This window comes from Eutrigla gurnardus (assembly GCF_963514095.1).
Source record: "Eutrigla gurnardus genome assembly, chromosome: 19".
In the NCBI taxonomy this organism is placed as follows: Eukaryota; Metazoa; Chordata; class Actinopteri; order Perciformes; family Triglidae; genus Eutrigla; species Eutrigla gurnardus.
In genome coordinates, this window is record NC_139930.1 from 21,136,827 (window position 1) to 21,157,915 (window position 21,089).

At 42.8% G+C, this 21,089-nt stretch overlaps 3 protein-coding genes across 3 annotated transcripts in view; all 3 read left to right on the top strand.

Moving 5' to 3' along the window:
* LOC311029465 (uncharacterized protein) overlaps window positions 1–2,878 on the top strand; it is a gene marked incomplete at its 5' end in the record, with an annotated part of 4,588 nt that extends 1,710 nt beyond the window's left edge. The window contains 4 exons of the mRNA XM_084034604.1: window positions 239–396; window positions 489–581; window positions 653–783; window positions 1,527–2,878. Coding sequence (XP_083890730.1) covers window positions 239–396; window positions 489–581; window positions 653–783; window positions 1,527–1,670 — 526 coding nt within the window. The 3' untranslated portion in view covers window positions 1,671–2,878. The remainder of the gene's footprint in view (window positions 1–238; window positions 397–488; window positions 582–652; window positions 784–1,526) is intronic.
* A 205-nt stretch (window positions 2,879–3,083) lies between these two features.
* Window positions 3,084–4,930, top strand: LOC311029731 (uncharacterized protein). The gene is made up of 2 exons (XM_084035024.1): window positions 3,084–3,552; window positions 3,692–4,930. Exons 1-2 carry the CDS (start codon window positions 3,324–3,326, stop codon window positions 4,039–4,041), a joined length of 579 nt encoding a protein of 192 aa, XP_083891150.1. The 5' UTR covers window positions 3,084–3,323; the 3' UTR covers window positions 4,042–4,930.
* Window positions 4,931–7,185: 2,255 nt separating this feature from the next.
* Window positions 7,186–20,968, top strand: aff1 (AF4/FMR2 family, member 1). The gene is made up of 19 exons (XM_084034993.1): window positions 7,186–7,596; window positions 9,003–9,123; window positions 9,444–10,283; window positions 12,426–12,467; window positions 13,244–13,330; window positions 13,812–13,845; window positions 14,363–14,420; window positions 14,703–14,844; window positions 14,954–15,988; window positions 16,068–16,156; window positions 16,265–16,493; window positions 16,575–16,666; window positions 17,115–17,178; window positions 17,282–17,418; window positions 17,600–17,671; window positions 17,861–17,954; window positions 18,055–18,092; window positions 18,177–18,406; window positions 18,682–20,968. The coding sequence occupies exons 1-19, from the start codon at window positions 7,580–7,582 to the stop codon at window positions 18,804–18,806; spliced, it is 3,546 nt and encodes a 1,181-aa protein (XP_083891119.1). The 5' UTR covers window positions 7,186–7,579; the 3' UTR covers window positions 18,807–20,968.
* Window positions 20,969–21,089: the final 121 nt, after the last annotated feature.

Below are 21,089 nucleotides of genomic sequence, written 5' to 3' on the forward strand. Positions count from 1 at the left end.
GTCCTGTCCAGGGTGTACCCTGCCTTCGCCCAATGACAGCTGGGATCGGCTCCAGCCCCCCCGCGACCCTGAATACAGGATAAGCGGTAGACAATGGATGGATGGATGGATGGATGGATGGAGAATGTTGCAAATAGATGTAACACAGTGTTCTCGTTGGCTTCGGCAGTGTAATCATCATCAGTGGTCTGAGCCAAACAACTTTGTATGTTTTAAATGAGTGATATGTGACGTTCAGGTGCCAGGGTCGGTCCCTGCAGTCCATCAGGAAGGGTCTACTCGAGGCTCTCAACTTGCAGGCGGAGCCACGGCTGCCTGCCGGGGGGCTCGACGGTGTCAGAGAGCAATGGAGGGCCACCTTCAGCACCATCCCCCACACAGCCAAGGACGCGGCAGGTGAGCAGGAAATCTAAATTCCCAGAAACGTTTTTTCCTTTTTCCACCCTCGTTGAAACCCAGCCAAAGAAAATGTGTGTTTGTCCTTCCAGTTACAGGTACCTCTGGCAGCTCTGCGTCACCTGATGTTGGGAACGGTACGAGCCTGAAGTGCTGCTCCACGACCTCTGAGGTCTTCATGAAAGGTACGCAACAATTTAACATGAAGACGTGCAAATACTGCATGTTCTGTAACATCTCTAATGTCTCTGCTCAGATCTGGGATGGGACAACTGGGTGATCCATCCTGCCAGCCTGACCCTCTCTCAGTGTGCACTCTGCAGCCCCGACGGGACCACCGTGCAGTGTCCATCGTCCCACGCCAACGTCCAGGACGCCGGCTCGCAGGTACGATTCTCATTTGACATTTGAATAGAGTTTATATTGCACACATTTACATGCAGAGATATTTTTATCGTACTTTCCTCCCTCTCTTACGACACAAATGAGGTGTTGCAGTGTTTGAGTCTACATGCATGGATACTTTCTGTGTGTGTGTGTGTGTGTGTGTGTGTGTGTGTGTGTGTGTGTGTGTGTGTGTGTGTGTGTGTGTGTGTGTGTGTGTGTGTGTGTGTGTGTGTGTGTGTGCGCGTGTGTGTGCGTGTGTGTGTGTGTGTGTGTGTGTGTGTGTGTGCGTGTGTGTGCGTGTGTGCGTGTGTGCGTGTGTGTGTGTGTGTGTGTGTGTGTGTGTGTGTGTGTGTGTGTGTGTGTGTGTGTGTGTGTTGTGGAGGTGAAACAGGTGCCAAAAGATAAGCCTGTTTTCTCTCGCCTGCCAACACAAATGTACCAAATCCAAGCCGAGACACTCCCTGAAGTTGGCCTATCACAGATAAATGTGTTCGCACTCACATGTGCAAGTTCTTGACTGCATCTTTTCAAATAAAAGCATTTTTGAAAGACCACATTTGTAATTGTTTTTGACGTTTTGTCAATCTCTTTTGCATTATGCATTTTCTTTCATTGCACCGCCACTCTAGCATGCATTCTTCTATTTTACCGTCAGTATGAATGTATATTTCATTAGGAGAAAAGTGTGACAAACTGTGTGACCAAGGCTTCCTCCTCCTCCTCCTCTCTCTGCTCCTCTCCAGGTGCCATGCTGCGAGCCCACGTCCCAGGAAATGGTGCCTGTGCTCTACATGGACGAATCCATCTCCCTCGTCATTTCCTCCGTGCAGCTGATCCGCAGCTGCGGCTGCAGGCCCGGCGACCTCGTGCAGCCCAGCGGAGAGTAAAGGTTCATATATTTTATTAAAAAGATTTTTTGTTTGTTTTATTAAGCAAATACAGAAATGTAGAAAGTAAAAATGACATGCAGGCCTATCTTCTCTCACTACACTTATCTCAGATCCCCTACGGTGTGTATTCAACACTGAGCGTGGGAAGCATTCCTGTTCCTCCATTCTAACCAAAGTGTACCAGCACACAGCTGTTGAGCCAGACATACAACCGATCAGATATTATTTTAGTCCACGAACGTTGTTGATCTCAAATTACAATCCACATTTGCATGTCGTGTCATATGGATGGATTTTGCAAATGAATATCTGTCGATTAAATCTAAGAATTTCTCTTGAAACCAAGAGCTGGAAATGAATTGCAGCTAACACTCGCGTAATAAATGCTGGTTTACCTTTAAATGTCATGGGTACAGAGTGCTATTTAAAGCTAAACTGTTACTGAGTGTTCCCTCCAAAAATGTGAGACTGTGCGGAGCCAAATCCTCACACAGGCCAGTTGTCTCGTCTCATCTGTGAAAACAATATTTCCTCTTATGGGCAAGAGGTCAAAAGGTAAACTGAGGTCAAATACAAAATATTTAATATTTAAGTTAGGTGCTGTATGTGCTTGCCATGTTGTGGGTGTTTTGTTAGAATCAATACCTCCTGAATATAAACAATATCTGTGCTTTTCCTACAAACATCCATTGTCCCGTGCTACATTTTCATCAAGTAAAAAAAAATGCAAACACCCCCAAATATAGTGACTATAATCTTTCACTTGACATGTTTTGTTTCATCGCATTTCATTTTATGTGTTACTTTGTCCATAATAATAATATGATTAAATATCAAAGCCTGGCAGTCAATATAATCATGTCGAAATTGTGATTTCAAGCTAAATTTGTCAATCGATTGTTTTATATTATTATAATCCAGAACATTTTTCTTTGACCTACTGTGTGCTTTCATAACTATAATATTTTAACCTTTTTTTCCTCATATGTCTCTTTGAGATTAGTTACAGACTCATTTTGTTTTATGATTAACAAAGTTACCTCACTGTTTTTTTTTAAGTATTTACACACGTGTACTACTGCTCACCAGCGTGATTTATCACCTCGACTCACAGATGTTTTATTGTGCTCATGACACTGCTTTGACATCCTAATCATTTGTACTGATTTCATGATTTCTCGCTCACAATTATTTGAATAAATTTGATTAAAACCAACATTGTTTTTTGTTTGTTTTTCCCCGACAACATTTAACCTGATTTGGTTGAAACCGTTTCCCATGCCAGCCTTTTTCTGCATCTTGTGCATTCCAGACGGTTGCATGTCGAGTCTAGAGGGAGTAAAAAAAAAAAAAAAAATAGCAGTGGAAGAAATGTTGGCACTGAGCACCAGGAAACCAAACGCTGGTCAGGGGAAGAGCAGCATGTTGCGCACTTCTGAGAAGTCTTCACCGTTTTCAGCTGCTGTGCATTTGTTTGTACTCTGGGCTGACATATGTAACCGCTGCTGCACTCGAACCTTAACCCTGATTTATGATTGCAAAGCGAGATATTGATCCTGGACGACAGTCAGTTTTTGCAAGAGAACGCCAAGATCTGGGCCAGTACTTCAACCTCGCCAGCTATTTGTTATTTTACTGATAAGGGACAGAATGTCAAGATATTTAACTGTGTGGGTGTCTCTGGGCGTGCTGTCCCCCCTCCTCCTGGCCGTCGGGGCGGTTGAATGCTCAGAGAAGGAGACGCTGCTGAATCCGATGCCTGACCCGGTGTCAGCGGCACACGTAACGGACTGCTTGATGGAGTGCACCGGGCTGACCTACGCCAGGAAACTGCAGATTCAGGACAATCATAATATACGGCTTCAAGGTTCCACAGAAGGTAAGGAACATCTCCATCGAGGAATGGTTTCTAAAAATAGTGCCTGAACTAAATGTGGAGACATTGTCAGTGGCTTCAGTTTTTTATGGTGCACATATGGATCTGCTCAGTTAGGCCTTCATGGAGTTTGTCTTTCTAGGAGACCTCGGGGAGTACTGTTGGTCTACGGAGCTCAAGTGCACCATCGGGGAGAGCTTCCAGGCTGCCTACGTGGTCCTGCCCCTGGACGCGTCTGCAGTCGGACACGAGAGGATAGAAGTCAGAGCCGCCGACTCCGGCGCCGCCGCACTGCTGGCACACGACGGGCCCACCACCATCGCAGACGGCTGTGGCATCCGATATGAGGTCACGCCGCACTTCAGCACGGAGACGGCGGCGGGGACGCCGTTCTGCGTGCAGGTTGTCCCCCAGGAAAACGTCCTGGGGGACAGAGTGCTTAAATGTCCTCCCTTTCTGGTCACCTTCTGGCAGAGGAAATCTGGCACATAAAATCTCAACGATGGAAGAGGTACTCAGATCTACTCAGAAGTACTAATACCATACTGTATGGATACTGAACCCATACAGAAAGTCTTGCAAATGTAAAAGGATGCAAGTCTAATCATGAAAATGTACTTAAAACTATTCAAGCTAAAAAATAAAAAAAAATACACTGGTAACTATTATATTATAAACCTTATTGTATTCTCAAGCATTGATTTGTAAGCAGTGTTTTAATGTTGTAGTAGATATTATTAACTATTGATTATAGTCATTGTGTTTCAACTCTGGAGTATTTTCTCAGATCCTGAAGTGACGTCTTCAGTAGTCCAAACCTCAAAATTATTATATATATATATATATATATATATATATATATATATATATATATATAAATAAAAGGAAAAGCAGCAACTTTTCACTTTTTTTTTGCAGCTGGAAGAAGAAATGTTTTATAAGCTCTTAATATGTTTGTATTTGTAAAGTAACTATAGCTGGAGTACACGGTATAAAATGGGAAAAGTAAAGTACAAGTACCTCAAATGGGTGCTTATGTACAAGGGCTGAGGGTAAAGAGTAAATGTAGCTCGTATATATTCCACTGTATAATCTATAAGGGTCGCTGGTTGTTTAACATGATAGGTCGTCACCATACTTAAAACCTCATGTGAATGGGTAAATCTCCCATGTATTATAACCATAATAATAATCTCAGCTGTCCTGTTAAACTACTTCCATGTGATGGATTATTATGGACAAGACATTTCCATTAATTAACATATCAAGTTAAGTACTTGCAGGGTATTGTGAAAATTATATTGTCTATATCCTCTCTCTGATTTGCTGTTTTTTTTTTTTTTATATATATAATTAGAATAAATGTAGTCTTTTGGTTTGATTTGACTTTAAACATTTTGTCTTTTTCTTTTAGTTGTGAAGGTATTTGATGGCATTTCGATCATAAAAGCAGATTTGGATCACTTTGCATGTGTGAATCCACTAATTGGCCGATTGTGCATGCACGGACAAGGAATTTGAAATACCAGCTAGGGGCAACAAAGCTAGAAAAAGTCAAATAATAAATAATAGACAGGACTGTTGTGGAAAAAGGGTACCAAAGGGTAAAGGGCGTGTGACGGATGTTTAGGGTTTAGTGCTCTGCTGGATTGAAAGGCAACCAAAGTGATGCAAAAGTTCTCTGTTAAATGAAGAATGTAAATAAGGGACGTGCACGATCACACATGCTCATTTTTATTTTCCTCACTGACGTGTTTGTTGTGCTTATGCGTTTGAGAAATATTATTGTGAAGCTCGAGTAGAACGAGAACTTAATTTCACTATTTCTGTTGCTGCAAAACAGAATAAGTTAGGACCAATCATCCTTTTTTTTTATTTTCTTTTTAGATTTACTGCTATATTGGGAATACTGCTACTATGTACAGTGCTATATGTGCATTCTGTATGTATTTGTCACTGTATACACGTGTGTGCTGCTCTGGTTTTCATAAAATATACGCACATTTACCCCAAAAAATCAAAACAAATGGTTGTGCATTGGTTGTCTGTTCTCTAACTCACTTGGGACGATGCAGCGCCACCTACTGGGTTATCCTTCAGAGCAACGAAAGCATCAGACTGCAGGTGAACGCGTCGAGCCTCTGGATGGCAGGCTTGTAACAGAACTGTGTCTCTGTGTTTCTGTGCTATGAAACAGTCGAGACATCTACTAAGATATTTGTGTTTTTTTAATATTTGAGACACTTTAAAAAAAACAATGTGATGTCATTGACCTCAATCAGTTCCTGAAATTAATTAAATTAAAATCCTAGATTTTACTTTGGCAGTACTTCAAGTAAGTGTTGTTGAAGAAGTCATATAAGTTCCTTTTAATTCCCTTTTGGATTATTATTCCCTGTATATCATGCTCACAAGGCCCCAAACTGTTGCATCTTTATTTTAAAAGTGCATTCAGCTGCCGAGAGCCTCCAGTCAGCTCTAAAACGAAGTGAGGTGATGTCGGTGTGCTCGGCTGGCCGACGGCCATGTGGCAGCATAACATCACCACCCAGGGTGAGTGTCCGATAACAGGCCTTTCTGCACAGCCCGTTCTTTAGGGCCTGCATTAAATCACGCACATGCAGGCGTGCATGCTCCAAGAACAGCAGACATGCTGGACGGGATTTCTTGTGTGACCCACTTTCATCAGCAATGTTCATCCTACACGTCTGGTTGAAATGTGTTCAAATGATTTGTCTGCTGTTGTTTTTTTGGGGGGGGCTGTGAACTCACTCACCAAAAACTGGCACCGAGGTTGTGTGGTGACTCAGAAGATTTTATGATCTGCTTCAGTGTTTCTGGGCAGACGAGTGAATCCCTGCAAGCTTTTTTTTTTTTGCTGTAAACAATGTACGCTATTGCATCAACAGCCAATCAGATACAGTGTGACATATTGAGTTCCAAAAATTAAAACTGTGGCCACAAAAACTTCTTTTGTCACACATGAATCCATCAATCCCGTTTAATTTAAATTAATCTATCCAGTATTTAATACCAAATGCATATCTTAATGCTATTTCCATATTGGTTATTTTTAGCGTGTCCTGTCAGATGCACATGTTTTTGTCCTTCAAAGCAATACTTTTTACTACATGTTTTTTTTATTTTATTTAAAGTGATACTTTTTACTTTATACTTTGAGTACAATAGCCAGTACTCCCTCTTTTACTTGAGTAAAGTAAAAGAGTAAAGTTGAATCAGTACTTCTACTGTCACTAGTCTTTTTTTAACACAAGTATGTGTACTTCTACTTGACTATTTAATAGCATGTTTGTACTTTTGACACCTCTGGCAGTGAAACATATATTTCCTGCCACTTTCAGACTCAATCCCCAGCTTTTGTTGTGTCCTGTGTATTTTATCCATATATCCTTCTTCCTGCTGTCAACAGTCACTTAAAAATCAAGATGATTTGCAAAACAACGCGTGAGCTTTAAAAAAAAAACGGCTGTTAAAGTCACAAACAGCAGGCTGTTCTTAAACGCAGGTGACTGTACCATGTCACGGGCGCGGGGGGGCAACAGTGGAAAGTTTGGGCTAACTGTCGCGATGAGATAAAATAAATAAATTAAACAGCGGATAACGCAGCTTTCGGGGAGAACTCCTTTGTTGTTTTTTACTCGTAAAAATGGAAACACGACCGCTTTTTGTGGATGTTTTCCCCTGACCTGCTTTGAGTGGTTAAAGCTGATCTCGGTCCCCGGATGGCGGAATAGAGTAGAACAATCCAGTAGGCAGCGCGAGCGAGAGAGAGAGGGGAGGGAGGGAGAGAGAGGTAGAGAGAGAGTGAGCGAGTGGACAACCCAAAACACGGACGGTTAGCAGACAACTATCAAACAACAACGGCGGCCTGACAGCCATTTAAATTAACTCCACGGCGGCCGAAAGGGAAAAAAAGAAAAGGAAAATGTGACAAAGTGGGAAGGGCACCTTGCCGAGGGGCTGTCAGGAAAGCACGACGTCCAACTTTGGTTGTCTCGGGAGTCGCACCATGGCATCTCAGCCGAGGTAGGCAGAAAAACACACACGTACAAACACACACACACACAGCCGCAGCTAGCTGCTAGCAGCTGGGAGCTAGCGTCATAGCCCGACCGGCTAAACTACCGTTAATTAGCTCCAAACGGCTAGCCAGCTCGACCGCACGAGCGAAGTTTTACTTTGAAAGTCGAATGTGCCAGAAAGAAAAGGTAGTTTCCTGGATTTAATGTAAAACTGACATGAAGAGTTTTTTTTATTTTTTTTTATTTTTAGCTTTGATAAGCAGTTCGAGGAAGAGGTGGAATCAGCTGGAAAGAGCAGGCTGGTGTGATTTTTTTTTTTTTTTTTTTTTTTTTTTTTTTTTTTTAAACCAGCTGGTTTTGGGGAGGGGGGCGGGGGGGGGGGGGCTGATAGGTTTATACAATGCTATTTATAAAAACTAACGTCACACACACTTACACGTGCATTTCTGCAACAACAACATGTTTTACTAACTCGGATTTTGGGGGAAAATGCAATTTTACTGTAAAAAAATAAATAAATAAATAAAAAAAGTCTTCCTTAAAATCCAGGGCAGACTGAGAAGGGAGCTCAAATCAGCCAATCTGTAACATGTGGGCTATGATAATCTGAGCACTTATTAATATAATCATGTGGCTTCAATTTGCAGACTGAAAATGACACCTTCAGATTAATTCAAGCTGCTGGATAGCTTGCTCATTCGTTGCAGGCTCATTTAGAAAGTTAGTGTTTTAAAGGTGGAAAAACATTTTAGCCTGTTAGCTGTAAATTGATGCTGCATGCAAGTTTAGGTGCTGCACATGTATAGTCTCTGCTTGCAAACCAATTCTACATGCATCGTCAGAACAGTGGCGGTCGACGCTGTATTTTGGGAAGAAATATTGAGTTCACTGTGGTTTTCTTCCTGTTTAAAGTGGCGCTTGATCCCAGGGGGTCTACCGTTCCACATGGTAATTCACTAATAGTGAACACGCTATCTGTATACTTGTTTAGACCATTGACATCATGTCTGGACCAGTAGTATCCCATATGTCTGCATGGGTTGCATGTGATCTTTTGGGACCGGAGAGAACAGATGTGAATGTTGTGTTGAATCCTCATGGCGTCGGTGAGGCTAATTAAACTTGATAGATGGGCACTGTCTTCTCCCATTAGACCCTGCTGCCCCTTGGGTGGATATGTCTGTCATAGGATGCCATAAATTTGTGGTGTCTATGTTTTCTTTTGTTTAACCAAAACCACTGTTATCATTGAGTATCCGTCTACCTTCATAGAGTTGCATATAAAGACCAGGAATTAAACCAATTTCACTTAAGGCGCCTACTATATCTTTAACTGGGTAACTAATCATACATGTTTTTCCAATTTGTGTAAGTGTAATCCGTGCCGACTTGAGATATGCCTCTCTACAGTGTATACAATGAAGAAAGGAACCGTCTTCGCCTCCAAGCATGGGAACAGAGGAACCAAGAAACGAGCCAAGCTAAAGAACTCAACCCTGAGAACGTGCCTCTCTTTGGGCAACCATACAAGGTAAAGACTCTCAAGATTTAAAATCTCTATTGATTATATAGGGCTTTTACTGTGATTGTTTTGGCTAACAAGATGCTGTTTTTTACTGGTTAACATTGTAAATAATCATAAATAAAGGTTTTGATTAATCTGATGATTGTGCTTTCTGAAATAATGATAGTAAAAAGTTGTGTTGTTGTTATGTTATTTCATCTTTATGACGAGGACCACAGCTCCTTCTTTAACTTATGGCCAGCTCCTTCATCTTTTAGGAGAACATTAACTTAATAAAAAAAAGGTAAATGGTAATACTTTGTGTGTTTACCCCCTTCGTTTTGCAGACAAACAAAGGGGATGAGCTTTCCAATCGAGTCCAGAGGATGCTGGGCAGTTACGAAGATGTGAATAATCCGTGTCCCTTTGCCGTTGAGCCTTTACCCATTCCTACATGTGGAACTATCACGCAGTCGGATCAGGGGCAGCCAATCGCGGACGAACCATCCAAGCCTCCATTCCATAACCAGGCCCGTTGCGTATCAACCCAAAGTCAGAAAATTCCCTCTAGTAACGGTTACGCCTCCCAGCCCGCGAGGACGTCCACTGCCTCCTCTTCTCCCAACCAACATGGACATTCGTCCACTTTCTCAGATGCGTCTTTCAACCGCGGTCAGCTCGGCCTCTCAGCACATCAACAAATCAAGACTGAAGCCCACACAGATCTCAGGGAGTGGGTCGGCCTTCCCCAGGAAATTTCTGCTCTGTCTCCCGATGTTAAGCCGCCACCCTTCCCGCATTCCAGTGACCGTGATGACGTGGACACTAAGGATACCTTTGACAGACGTCAGATTCAAGGGTCCACGGATCACCCCTCTGAGTCTGCCAGCACCATGGATGTCTCCACATTTAACCTAAGACTGTCCCCCAAAGATGCATCTCTGCCCCAAGCCAACAAGGGTAACGCCATACTTTCCCAGACCTTCCCCTCGCTCCTGTCGTCCAAGCAGCCCAGCGTAGTGATGACCCAGAAGCCGACGGCGTATGTGCGGCCCATGGATGGTCAGGACCAGGTGGTCAGCGAGTCACCTGAGCTGAAGCCTTCGCCAGAGCCATATGTACCTCTGCCAGAGCTAATCAACAAATCTGACCTGGGCAAAACGAAGGTACTGCCACCCTTTTTGGAGGTGAGTATATTATCTTAGAATGCCTTTTGTTTCAAATGTAATATGGCTTAGCATGAAGAATGGAACCAGGAGCATGGCTAAATATAGTCTTGCTTATACTGCCCTTAAGCTTTTGTATTTTTAGTTATAGTTTTGTAGTTCCCTGACAGGTCAGGTATTTAGCCAGCTTACCAAACGAGCCAATTTCCCTCTAATCTGGGGGCTTTTCTTGGCCATTCCCTGTAAATGCAGCCAAAACATTGCGGTTTACCTCCCCATTTTTCACATTGCAGAAATCAGGATTTGATTCCTGCTTTTGGAAATAAAAAAAATGGTTATTTTACGAGTGCATTTCTTTCATATACCTAAACATTTCTTGCAGTTTCATAACACTGAATCTATTGGTGCTTCCAGGGACTTTTATCTACAAATATACTCTTGGATTGAGGGCCTGCTAGTATCAGGATGCTCTCTGAAACCTCTCCATAGTTTTGATAATATTCCATGACTGTTCGGGCGTTTTTATGAAAGGTCTTGGACTCTCTTTGTTTGGGAGAATTTGGCTGAACTCCAGCTCCACTCGATTCTCTCTCTCTCTCTCTCTCTCTCTCTCTCTCTCTCTCTCTCTCTCACACACACACACACACACACAAACTTTTGCACCTGCATCAAGCTCCCTCCCCCTCGCCCATCCTGCAGCAGTACAGCACTGCTGAATATGCTGCTGTTATCACCGCTGGCATGAATCCATGGCAGGATATCTAGGCAGTCACTCGTTGCCCTATTTCCCAGCAACCTTCACTCCTGAGTTAAGTTTCACATCTGCAGTAAGCCATGCATGAGACAGCTTTTGGATGTATGGTATAACCAGAGGCTTCCAAACCAAAGAATGTGTGAAGAAGTAATGGTTTCCTTACACGGGTCAATGCAAAGAGTTCCTTCTGCACTGAACTGGTTTGACGAATGTAAAAAGCAACATTAGGGAAAACACAGTGGCATTCCAGGAAAACGCACCATTTCAGAAGCCTCGTTTCAAGAGTTTGTAGTTTTGGAAAGTGTTGTTTTACAACTTCAGAGAGATTGCTCTGTTACTATTTTCCATTTAATCGTAATACTGCTCACCAGCATGCCGTTTTGAGCATGTAGCGTCATGCCTTAGCCCAGTACGTAGCATGGTAAACATGGCATGCAACCGGTGGGCGGGTTGTGTATACGTGTGCGTAAATGTGTGTGTGTATAGTGACCTCAGCTGCCTCCTGATAACTTCCCCCCCCCCCTGGGCTCAGCAGCAGAACAATAAACCAGCTTTGTCACCAACTTGCATAACTGCTTTGGGGGCCCGTTCACTCTGACCTTATCTGAAAACGCTGTCCATTCAGAAGGAATACTGAAAGACGCTTCTGAAAACAAACCGAAATGCCACGCAACAGGCCGTTGACTCATTCATTCACACACTTTGTATGAATCCGACGTTGCGGTCGGCCTATGATACGGGGCGTTGCGTCACTCGTCAAGTGGGTGAGGCTGTAGTCAGCGGTGATATAGTATCGGACTGCATTATATTCACAGATTTTATTCACATGGAGCAGACAGAATATAAGAATACATGGTCACTCATAAGGTGGAGGATTTTTAGCTTTTTTGGATGTCATAAAACAAAATGTATTAAAAAAAAATATTTGAATCAATATCCTCCACTTTTCATTCTGGTGTGGACAGTATGTTCATCTTAAAAATAGATGGAGCTCCCCCTGCACGCCTTCATGTAAATGACTGCCAGTGCTTTGCATTCAGTGGTAGCAGGTGTCCGCTGCTCTCTGCTGGACAAAACTGAAATGATATACACATCTTCACTTTGTTTTCTGTGTTTAACATTTGATTTCAATGTGGCAATGGATACTATTCAATAATTAAAGAAAAGAAATAAGCTAAATATTGTTATTTTTAATGTTATGTTTTTGCACACACTGCTAAAGACGGATATAATTGGGTTTTTAATTTACTTATTTTTAAAGTTTGACCTGTGAAATTACATAAAGGGTTCTCTCTGTAAATAACAACCCCCTAAACAAATCTCTATATATGTTTGTTGTTCAGCTTCTAATGGAATACAGGTTTCATTGTCTTTGTGGAAGCTCATAATTATTCCTTTCCTTTCTGCAGACGAGGTCGAATGAAGTTCTGTGTGTCGAGGACATCTTGAGGGTGAGTCCAGATGTTTAAATTCTTATTTACAGTTGGCTATTGTCATCATCATAATAAAATATCTATGGCATTTAATAAAATATATTTATTTAATTATAGTGCACATGGACATTTTACTCGTGCATACATTTATTGTACACAAAAGGTGCTAAATTACCTTTTTTTAAATACTTCCACAAAGTAAGTGCAGAAGATGTCCATGTTAGTGTTTTTTGTTGTTGTTTTTTTTTGTTTTAATCAACAAAGTTGCATGTCCAGTACCTGCTTCCCATTAAAACCATTTGAAAAGAAGTGCACGGTTTGCACGTTACGTTTTCAACTGTAGAAGAACAAACATACACGTTTCTAGTTGCTCAACAACTCTTAAGAAACTTGAGCAACTGCAGATACACTTCTCTTTAGCTTTCTTACAACATTCCTCTGCCCTGGATCTACAGTAGTTCCTTATCTCTGTACGTCTTCAACTGTTCACTCAGCTCACAGTTTCCAAAGATCAGCATGTCCACTCAGATGAAAAGTTATGAATGTTCACAAAGCAGCCTATCTGTGAAGAGTCATCCAGGTCCTGGTAATCCATGAAGGCTTTATCGTAGAAGGAGTTGCCTTCCTCCTCTCATCAGAGGTTGCTTCAGTCTTGACTGACTAGTGGGGAATCCAGCAACGTAGTTTACTTTGTCATGTAGTTGAGTAACCAACACCCACCTGCATGCATTCATGTTTATTTGACACCATGTGACTCCTGTTTTGTATCACACTCTTCTTATTCCCTTAAACAGGAAATGACCCACACGTGGCCCCCCCTCCTGACAGCTATACATACGCCTAGTCCAGTTGAACCCTCCAAGACCCCGTTCCCCGCCACGGTAAGAGCCTAAACGTTGAGACTTTACCCTCCGCGGCGCTGCTCATATTTACGTAGGAGGGGAGTAATCCTGCAGTTACCTCCCCCACCGTAAGCGAGGAATCCTTGTGATGCACAAAAAAGTATTCCAGTGTTTAACTGAAGGTCGTCCAAGTTCTCTAAATCAAATGGAAAAAATCCTCTAAAGTGCAAAAATGCTTCTCTCATTTGACTAAATTGAAGGATTTTCACTGATAATTGCTGGTTGGCTTTGATGCTAGAACCACATTCATTCTCTCCAATGGATGAACCCTTTCCTCTGACCTTGAGGTCAAATTGCCAGTTTCTGATTTGCACACAGGATATCTCATAATGTAAGTTTACCAGAAACCTTTGTGAATTTAATGACCTTTCGTCTCACACCACTCTCATGTCAAATGCACAAATCTCAATCAAATATGCGTGACCCAGGTTAAAGCTTGTGTTTGTGTGTGTCTTCACAGGAAGCAGAGCATGTCTCTTCATGTCCAGGACAAAGTGAGTAATGAGAGAATAAAGCAGAATACATCGAGCCACAGAAAAAGGATGAACGTCGTAATAAATGCCGATGATGTTTCTGTTTAATGGGACATGAGTGCAAAGCTTAAAAGTCTGGAATTTATGTTGGTAGCAGACAAATCGACCTGTCATCACAGAGCATCGGCCGTACAGCCGTTACCTTTTTTTAATATCCATGGAGTCAAAGCAGCGCCAACAGTCTCTCCTGTTCATTTTTAGTTCATTTTCTCTTTTGTGAAATAGCTGTGAAATAGTTTTTCCCAATAAGCTCGTATTAAAGCACATGCTAATATAATAAATTTGGTCTATCTGGTGTAATTTATGATCTGTAAAGTTATATGTAGGTAGTCAGGACTGGACTAAAACATCTCAGCTGCAGTGCATGTGAGCCAAATCAACATTTGTTAATGTATTTTTTCTTTTCTCTTTTAAAATCTCATGTACTTGGGTTGTTTCTGTTGTTGAGCTAATGTTTGATTTCTGTCATTTCTTTCAGAAGACTACGAGTCCTCCCCTGCAGATCCATCCCAGCTCATCCAACGGAGCTCCTCATCGTAAGGGATTTGGCTTTTTGTGCTGTGTACTTCACAAATATTACTAATATTTTTTTAATTAGGGCTCAGACTAAAGATTATTTTGTCATTAATTAATCTGGAGATCATTTTTTTTGCAATTTATTGTTTGTGAATAGAAAATTAATTGTATTCAATAGCTTTTATTCGAAGAACGGACTAAACTTGTTCACGTAGAATTAACAAAATGTGAATCAAGTGGTTTCGTTATAAATATAACACAAAGAACCGATATCACTGTGGTGTTTTGTGTGTGTGTTGTAGTTCACTTGAAGCAGCACATTCCAGAGGGATAGCGTCCGCCAGCTCCAGCGATTCAGAGAGTAGCGCAAGATCAGAGTCCGACAGTGAAAGCACCATCGAGGAGCCACCTCAAGTCCCCGTCCCCACCTCTGTTAAAACGGAGGTAAACGGCTGCTTGTCCTTTTTTTTTGTACACGTATTCATATTCAACATGCATTCTCTGACCTGTTTCATCATCCTAATTTTTGAAACCTTTTATTACTTATGTTTAGCCTGATGCTCCAGCAGTGGCCCACGGTGACTGGCAGTTGGGGAACTGGATCAGGTCCAGCCAGCAGAACGCCGGCGCTGAGAGTCAAAGCAGCGTACATGCCTCTGAGAGCCCCGCTCACAAACAGCCGCCGCCCACTCAAAGCTCCAAGCACTCACTCGGTGTAGAGGTGGTCGACCCCACTTGGAAGTCCAAACCTCAGCCTTCATTTCACCACAAAGAGGTCGCTGATAGACTTGAAAAGCCCGAGCAGCAGCGCGAATGCCCTCAGGACGATTATAACCATCAAAGTAGCCAAAAAAAACCTTCTGCTGGTTTGAACAGCTGTAGCAGTTCCAGGAAACTTTCATGCAAGGCACAAAACTCGAAACCAGCGAAGGCCGGCTGCCCAGATCGCCCTGAAGGAGCCGTCGCTATGAAGTGTGAGGGCGTTGTCGCCACGCAAGACAAAGAGCCCTGTTTCACAGACCGACCCAAGGTTAAGATGAAAACGGGACTCGGCAAGAAAAGCAAGGCCAACAGTGACACTAAAAGAGATGGTAAGAGGACTTCTAAACACACGCCGCTTGACAAGCGGAAGGCTGGATCGCAGCCTAAAGTCACAGTGGTCCTGTGTGGTCATTGTCCATCATGTGGCGTGCGATACCCCAACCCTTGCTCCTGCCCCACCCAAAGCTCTTCTCAGCCCGACCAGCTATCTCCTGCCCCGCCGCTCAGAACAAGTTGTAGCAAACAAACGTCGGACGCCGTCGGCCAGAAGGGAACCAAGATTCCTCATAAAACAAACCACAAGACCTCAGAGAAGACTGGACAGAAAAGATCTCGGGACACCCACAGGCCTCTTAGATCCCTGCTGGTGAAGATCGATCTAAGTCTGCTCTCGAGAGTCCCGCAGGCCTCCGGAAACCACCAGGAGACGCCAAGCGATGCCAAGCGATCGACACTGGTCATAGTGCAAGACGGAGGAGGAGGGGCCAAGGATGCTTCTACAACACGCAAACTCACCAAAACCAGCAAAAAGAGTCTATCTCAAAATGTGAGAATTATGAAGGTCTATGGTCTAGTCGGCATGTACACTGTATCTGTGTTGTAACTTGTGGCGTGTTATCTTCTAGGTTGAGGTAGACCATGCAACTCAACCCAGGAAGAAACAGAAGCTGGAAAACAAGAATACCTCAGCAACTCCTGCTTCTGTCAAACTGGAGTAGGTCCCGTGATTCAGAGGCAGCCCGCATTAACATTAACGTTTTTAAAGTGAAACGTTGTGAGAGCGTGTCGGATCTCACAAGCTCTCTAATCTTGTCGCTTGCAGACGTTCCAGCAATTCAAAAGAGGACATGGAGCGAAAGAAGGCGAAGAAAAACCCACTTCCTTCGCAGCAGCAGCCTCCGACACCCAAAGACTCCACTAAAGGCCCAAAGGTGCAAAAACGCAGCTCGGGGGAGAGCCGGGAGTCCAGGAAGGAGGCTGGAAAGAGCAAAGACGCCTGCAAGCCCAAGAAGAGCAGTGAAAAGCACACGCAACGCCCACACCACGAAAAGGTACGGGCATCGTTTGTTTTCCTGAGACAAACTGGTGAAACATTATTTGTAACCAAAAACTCTGCCCTGCAATCATGGCAGAAGCCCCCAAAGAGAAGCCTGGACATCCCATCCTCTTCACAGCCGCCCAAGGAAGCTTCCAGCAACAGGCCCTTGTTCAGATTAGAGGACAGGTAGAAATCCTTTCTGCTGTTTTTAATTGTGTCTGTGTCTGGACGTATTTGTGTCAGTTTTGGAAGGTTTTACTTCGCTGTGTACTTTTTTAAGCCTTTTATTAACCAAGTTTAATGTTACTTAATGGGAACTCTCCTGCTGATATTAAAAGCTACGGTAAAAGTGTCAAATATCCGTCGCACTAAATAATTAAGACTCATTTTCCACAATCAAGGTAGCACTAGTCTTGTAGCTAGAAGTTTTGATAAATGTTCACTGCTGATTTCTCTTTTCAAAAATGACCCATTGTGGTTTTATAAAGTGGAGAGTTTTTACTAATGTTGACTGGCAAACATTTTTACATTTTACCAAAAGAAACCAGAGTTTTAATTTTACAAAAAAGTGCTTTTATTTTGGATCTGTGATGACAACTGGTTTTATGTTGTAGTCCTTTGTTTTCACCTGTAGGCAGTATCCAGTGAAGCATTACATAAAGGAGGCCAAAAAGCTGAAGCACAAAGCAGATGCAGAGGTCGGTTCTCTCCGGTTGTTTGTTTTGAGTTAATTTACTAAAGTGACTGCAGTATTCCAAGTAACTTATAATCAATTTATTTTCCATCTCTTTCTCTTTGTAGTCTGATAAGCTCAGTAAAGCTTTCAATTACTTGGATGCAGCCATGTACTTTGTTGAAAGTGGCATCGCCATGGAGAAAGATCACCAGATTTCTATGTCTTCCTACACCATGTTTGCAGAGACGGTGGAACTGCTCAAGTACGAGCCCACTTTCATTATTATCTGCACTATTAGTCGGATTGTGTTAGTTTGCATGTCCTTTTCATGGTCATATAGATCTTATCTAATTCAAATTTCCAGATGTAACGTGAATGTGTTGGCTCCATAATCGTATCTAATTCATGCCTTTGTTTTACCGCCACATTCTCCACTCTCACAGGTTTGTCCTGAAACTTAAAAACTCAGTGGACGCCTCTGCTGTGCCCCCAGAGAAGGACTTTTTAGTTTTGTGGTAAGGTGTAGATCATACTTCATGTGCCATTTCTCCACAAACATATCTCATAGGATGTGTCTCACATATATTTGTCTCATCTTAAGCTTGTTTCTTGTTTCTTTAACCTGCCACCATCTATGATTTGGTCTGAGGAGAACAGATGCAGAGACTGTAAATAATTGAATAACATGTAATCGTGTGTCCTAGTCTGAAGTGCCAGTCTCTGCTGCAGATGGCCATGTTTCGCCACAAATGTAAAACTGCACTCAAGTACTCAAAGACCCTCACTGATCACTTCAGTGTAAGTATGACTCCATAATGCCACTGTCAATCTTATTAGTAAGGTCAATTCTAATATGTACAGAATTATCCAGCAGTGATTTTAATTCAACTTCTTTCAGAACCCAACATCCCACGATCCCCCTGCAGCCGCGTTGAAGTAAGTCCTCTAGTTTACACGTTGCAGCATATTGCACTCAGCCGGTCGCTGTTGAAGCATCTAAACGGTCTCCATCTCTTTTAGAGTGTCGGCAACCCCGTCCTACATGCCCAACGTGCCGTCTCCAGCCCCCATGTCCACCGGCTCAGGTCCCGCCTCCAACAGCAGCAGCAGCGGCTCGGCCGCGGACAGCGGCGTGGCGGTTCCCCAGGCCATCGGGCAGGTGGCGCTCAGCTACGTCAACATCACTACGTTGTTCTTGAGCGCTCACGACATCTGGGAGCAGGCGGAGGAGCTGGCGCACAAAGGCAGCGGTGAGAGCGGAGGGATGAGAGCGTTGCCAAATGAACCAAACAATTACAATGAATGAATCTAAGAGAAGACATAAGAAGAAAATTAGTTTTAAGAAGGAACTTAAGAGAGGATACTGAGCACACTAATAAATACTGTTTACTTATTTATTATGTCTTTACTGGTTTTATTTATCACATTTTTTCTGCATTAACTTGTTGGCTGATGGAAATTCTGTAAACGTCCCCGTCGCGGGAATAACAAAAAGCATTATCTCTAATATTTCTGTATGTTTCAGGTATGCTGTCGGAGCTGGACACCGTTGTGGGTCCGTTGAGCCTAACGTCAAGTATGAGCACCATGGTCCGCTATACGAGGCAGGGCGTCCACTGGCTGAGGCTGGACAGCCGTAAGCTAAAGTGACCAACAGCCTGGGAACCCTTTGAGCTGCCTCGCTGGACTTTCACTCCATCCGCCTGGATACCGGCCTGGATACCGGCCTGGATACCGACCTGGATACTGGCCTGGATACTGGCCTGGATACTGGCCTGGATGCCGGCCTGGATACCGGCCCGGATACCGGCCCGGATACCGGCCTGGATACCGGCCTGGATACTGGCCCGGATACCGGCCCGGACTGCCCCTCACACCCGTATCTGTTTTCTTTTCTTCACATGGACATGGACTCATCGGGGAAAAAAAGGTAGACAAAAATGTCACATGACGCGTCTTCTTAAGGACACATGATCATTGCACTCGTCGTTTGTACATATCCGTATTTCATGTTCTTGCACCTACAGTCTACCTTCCTGCTCCTCCCCCTTTTATTCGGGAGCGAGCCCAACTAAACGTGGATGGACGCGCATCAAGTAGAATCAAAAGATTGGGTGACTCTGTCATTTTTTCCCCAGCCTAATCATGTGGTTGCGGTGCAAGTTCTGACACAGAACGTATTCATGATATATTATTTGTTATTAATAATACAATAAGGCACTTAAATCATCGTTCAAATGTGTCAGGATTTTTTAACATTTAATTTCTCTTTAAGAGATTACGTTTCCCTGTTTCAGTCTGAAAAGATCGGTTTGATTCATTTCTCCCAGAAATCAGTGAAGACGCATGAAGTCATTTCTTATCCCAGTTGAACTGGTTACCAGTTGAACTTCGAGTAGAACAAACGGAGGGAAATCGTGGCAAAAGTACAAGATAATAATATGAAATAATTTCAGTTTTTTCAAATGAGTATTGGCAAGTTTACACAGCTCTTAGATTGAACCATGCTTATTAAGATCAATTAAATTAAAAACACTACACATGCGGTTAATTAGACGTAAATTAGAGGCAATACGTGTTGGCCCAATTATTTATACATTGCCCATTAGTGTTGCCCATAATGAAAGAACAATCTGTACATGAATAATGAGAAAAGGAGGCAAAGCAGGATTTTTGCCATCATATCTCAATGTGGTGACAAGTTAGTCAGACCAGAACGGGTCAGATTTTATTCTCATCATCTTAAAACAAATTGCACTTGCCCTCCTTCTAACGGAAGTTATACAAACAGTAAAGGTGTTCAGCCATCCGTAGTGGCGGCTGTAGTGGTTGACGTCGGTCGCGTTTCGTCAGTTTGAGTTGCCTTTCAAGTATATAGTGGGAGTCGAAACTACAGATATGAAAAATCCAGTAGTGTTCCCTTATTTGTTTTTTGCACCAGGAAGATTTCCTCTCTTTCCCACACTTTTTTTTAAAATTGAGTAGCAAATGTTGAGTTGCATTATGTTTACTAAATCTGTGGGAGTAGAATTAAAAAAAAAAAAAAAAAAAGAAGCCAAACTTACTAAAGAATGCACTTTGTTGAGTATTTGTAGTTGATTTCAGAGCGTCATTGGACAGAAACACCATGTTCCAGAGACCGGCGGGACTGTGCGAGTCTTTGATTCGAAGCGATGAAGCAGAGTTCTGCTGGGAGGTTTCTTTTAAGTGGGGTGTTGATGTAGAGTCACGAGTTCACGGGGAGATCCAAACAGAATCAGTATGAAATAGTGATGTGGGGAAAAGAGCCGTTGCTTTAGATGAGCGTGTTCAACCGTTTGAGATGTTTCCTTGTTAATTCAGTCGGTGCGTCTGCGTGCAACTACGCGATTAAAAAGGGCTAAACGAGGATCACGAAGTGTTCCCGACTTTATTTTCTCACGTGAACGATAAAGCGATATTTTTTTAAGTAAGGAGCGACAACACTGACGCCACGGCATTTGGGATATTTTTTTTTTTTTACGTCCCGATCAACAGCAGGCTGCTACAGAAATGATCTTTAGACGTCTACGCTGCACACGGGGTCATTTCAGGCATTCGACATTCATAAATGGTGCGACTTCATCGGTTTTTCTCGTCTCGTGCGACTTTGTTCCCATCATCCTTTGATTGTTGGTGCTTCATTTATGAATTACTCTGTAACAGGTTTACACTTCTTGTCCAAATAATTATTTTACTGGAAACATTTTGAAGGATGCTTTTTGTTTTCCTTTTGTGAAATATGTAAAGCATTTGTGTTGCAGTGTACAGAGATGAATAAACACTGGAAATGATTGTATTGTTTACACTTAATTTATTGGGGGGGGGGGGGGGGGCAAGAACAACACAATTTGGTGGTAAAGGTCAGAAAAAGTGTTTGAACAGTGAATCACAAGGATAAGAATTTCTGATTGA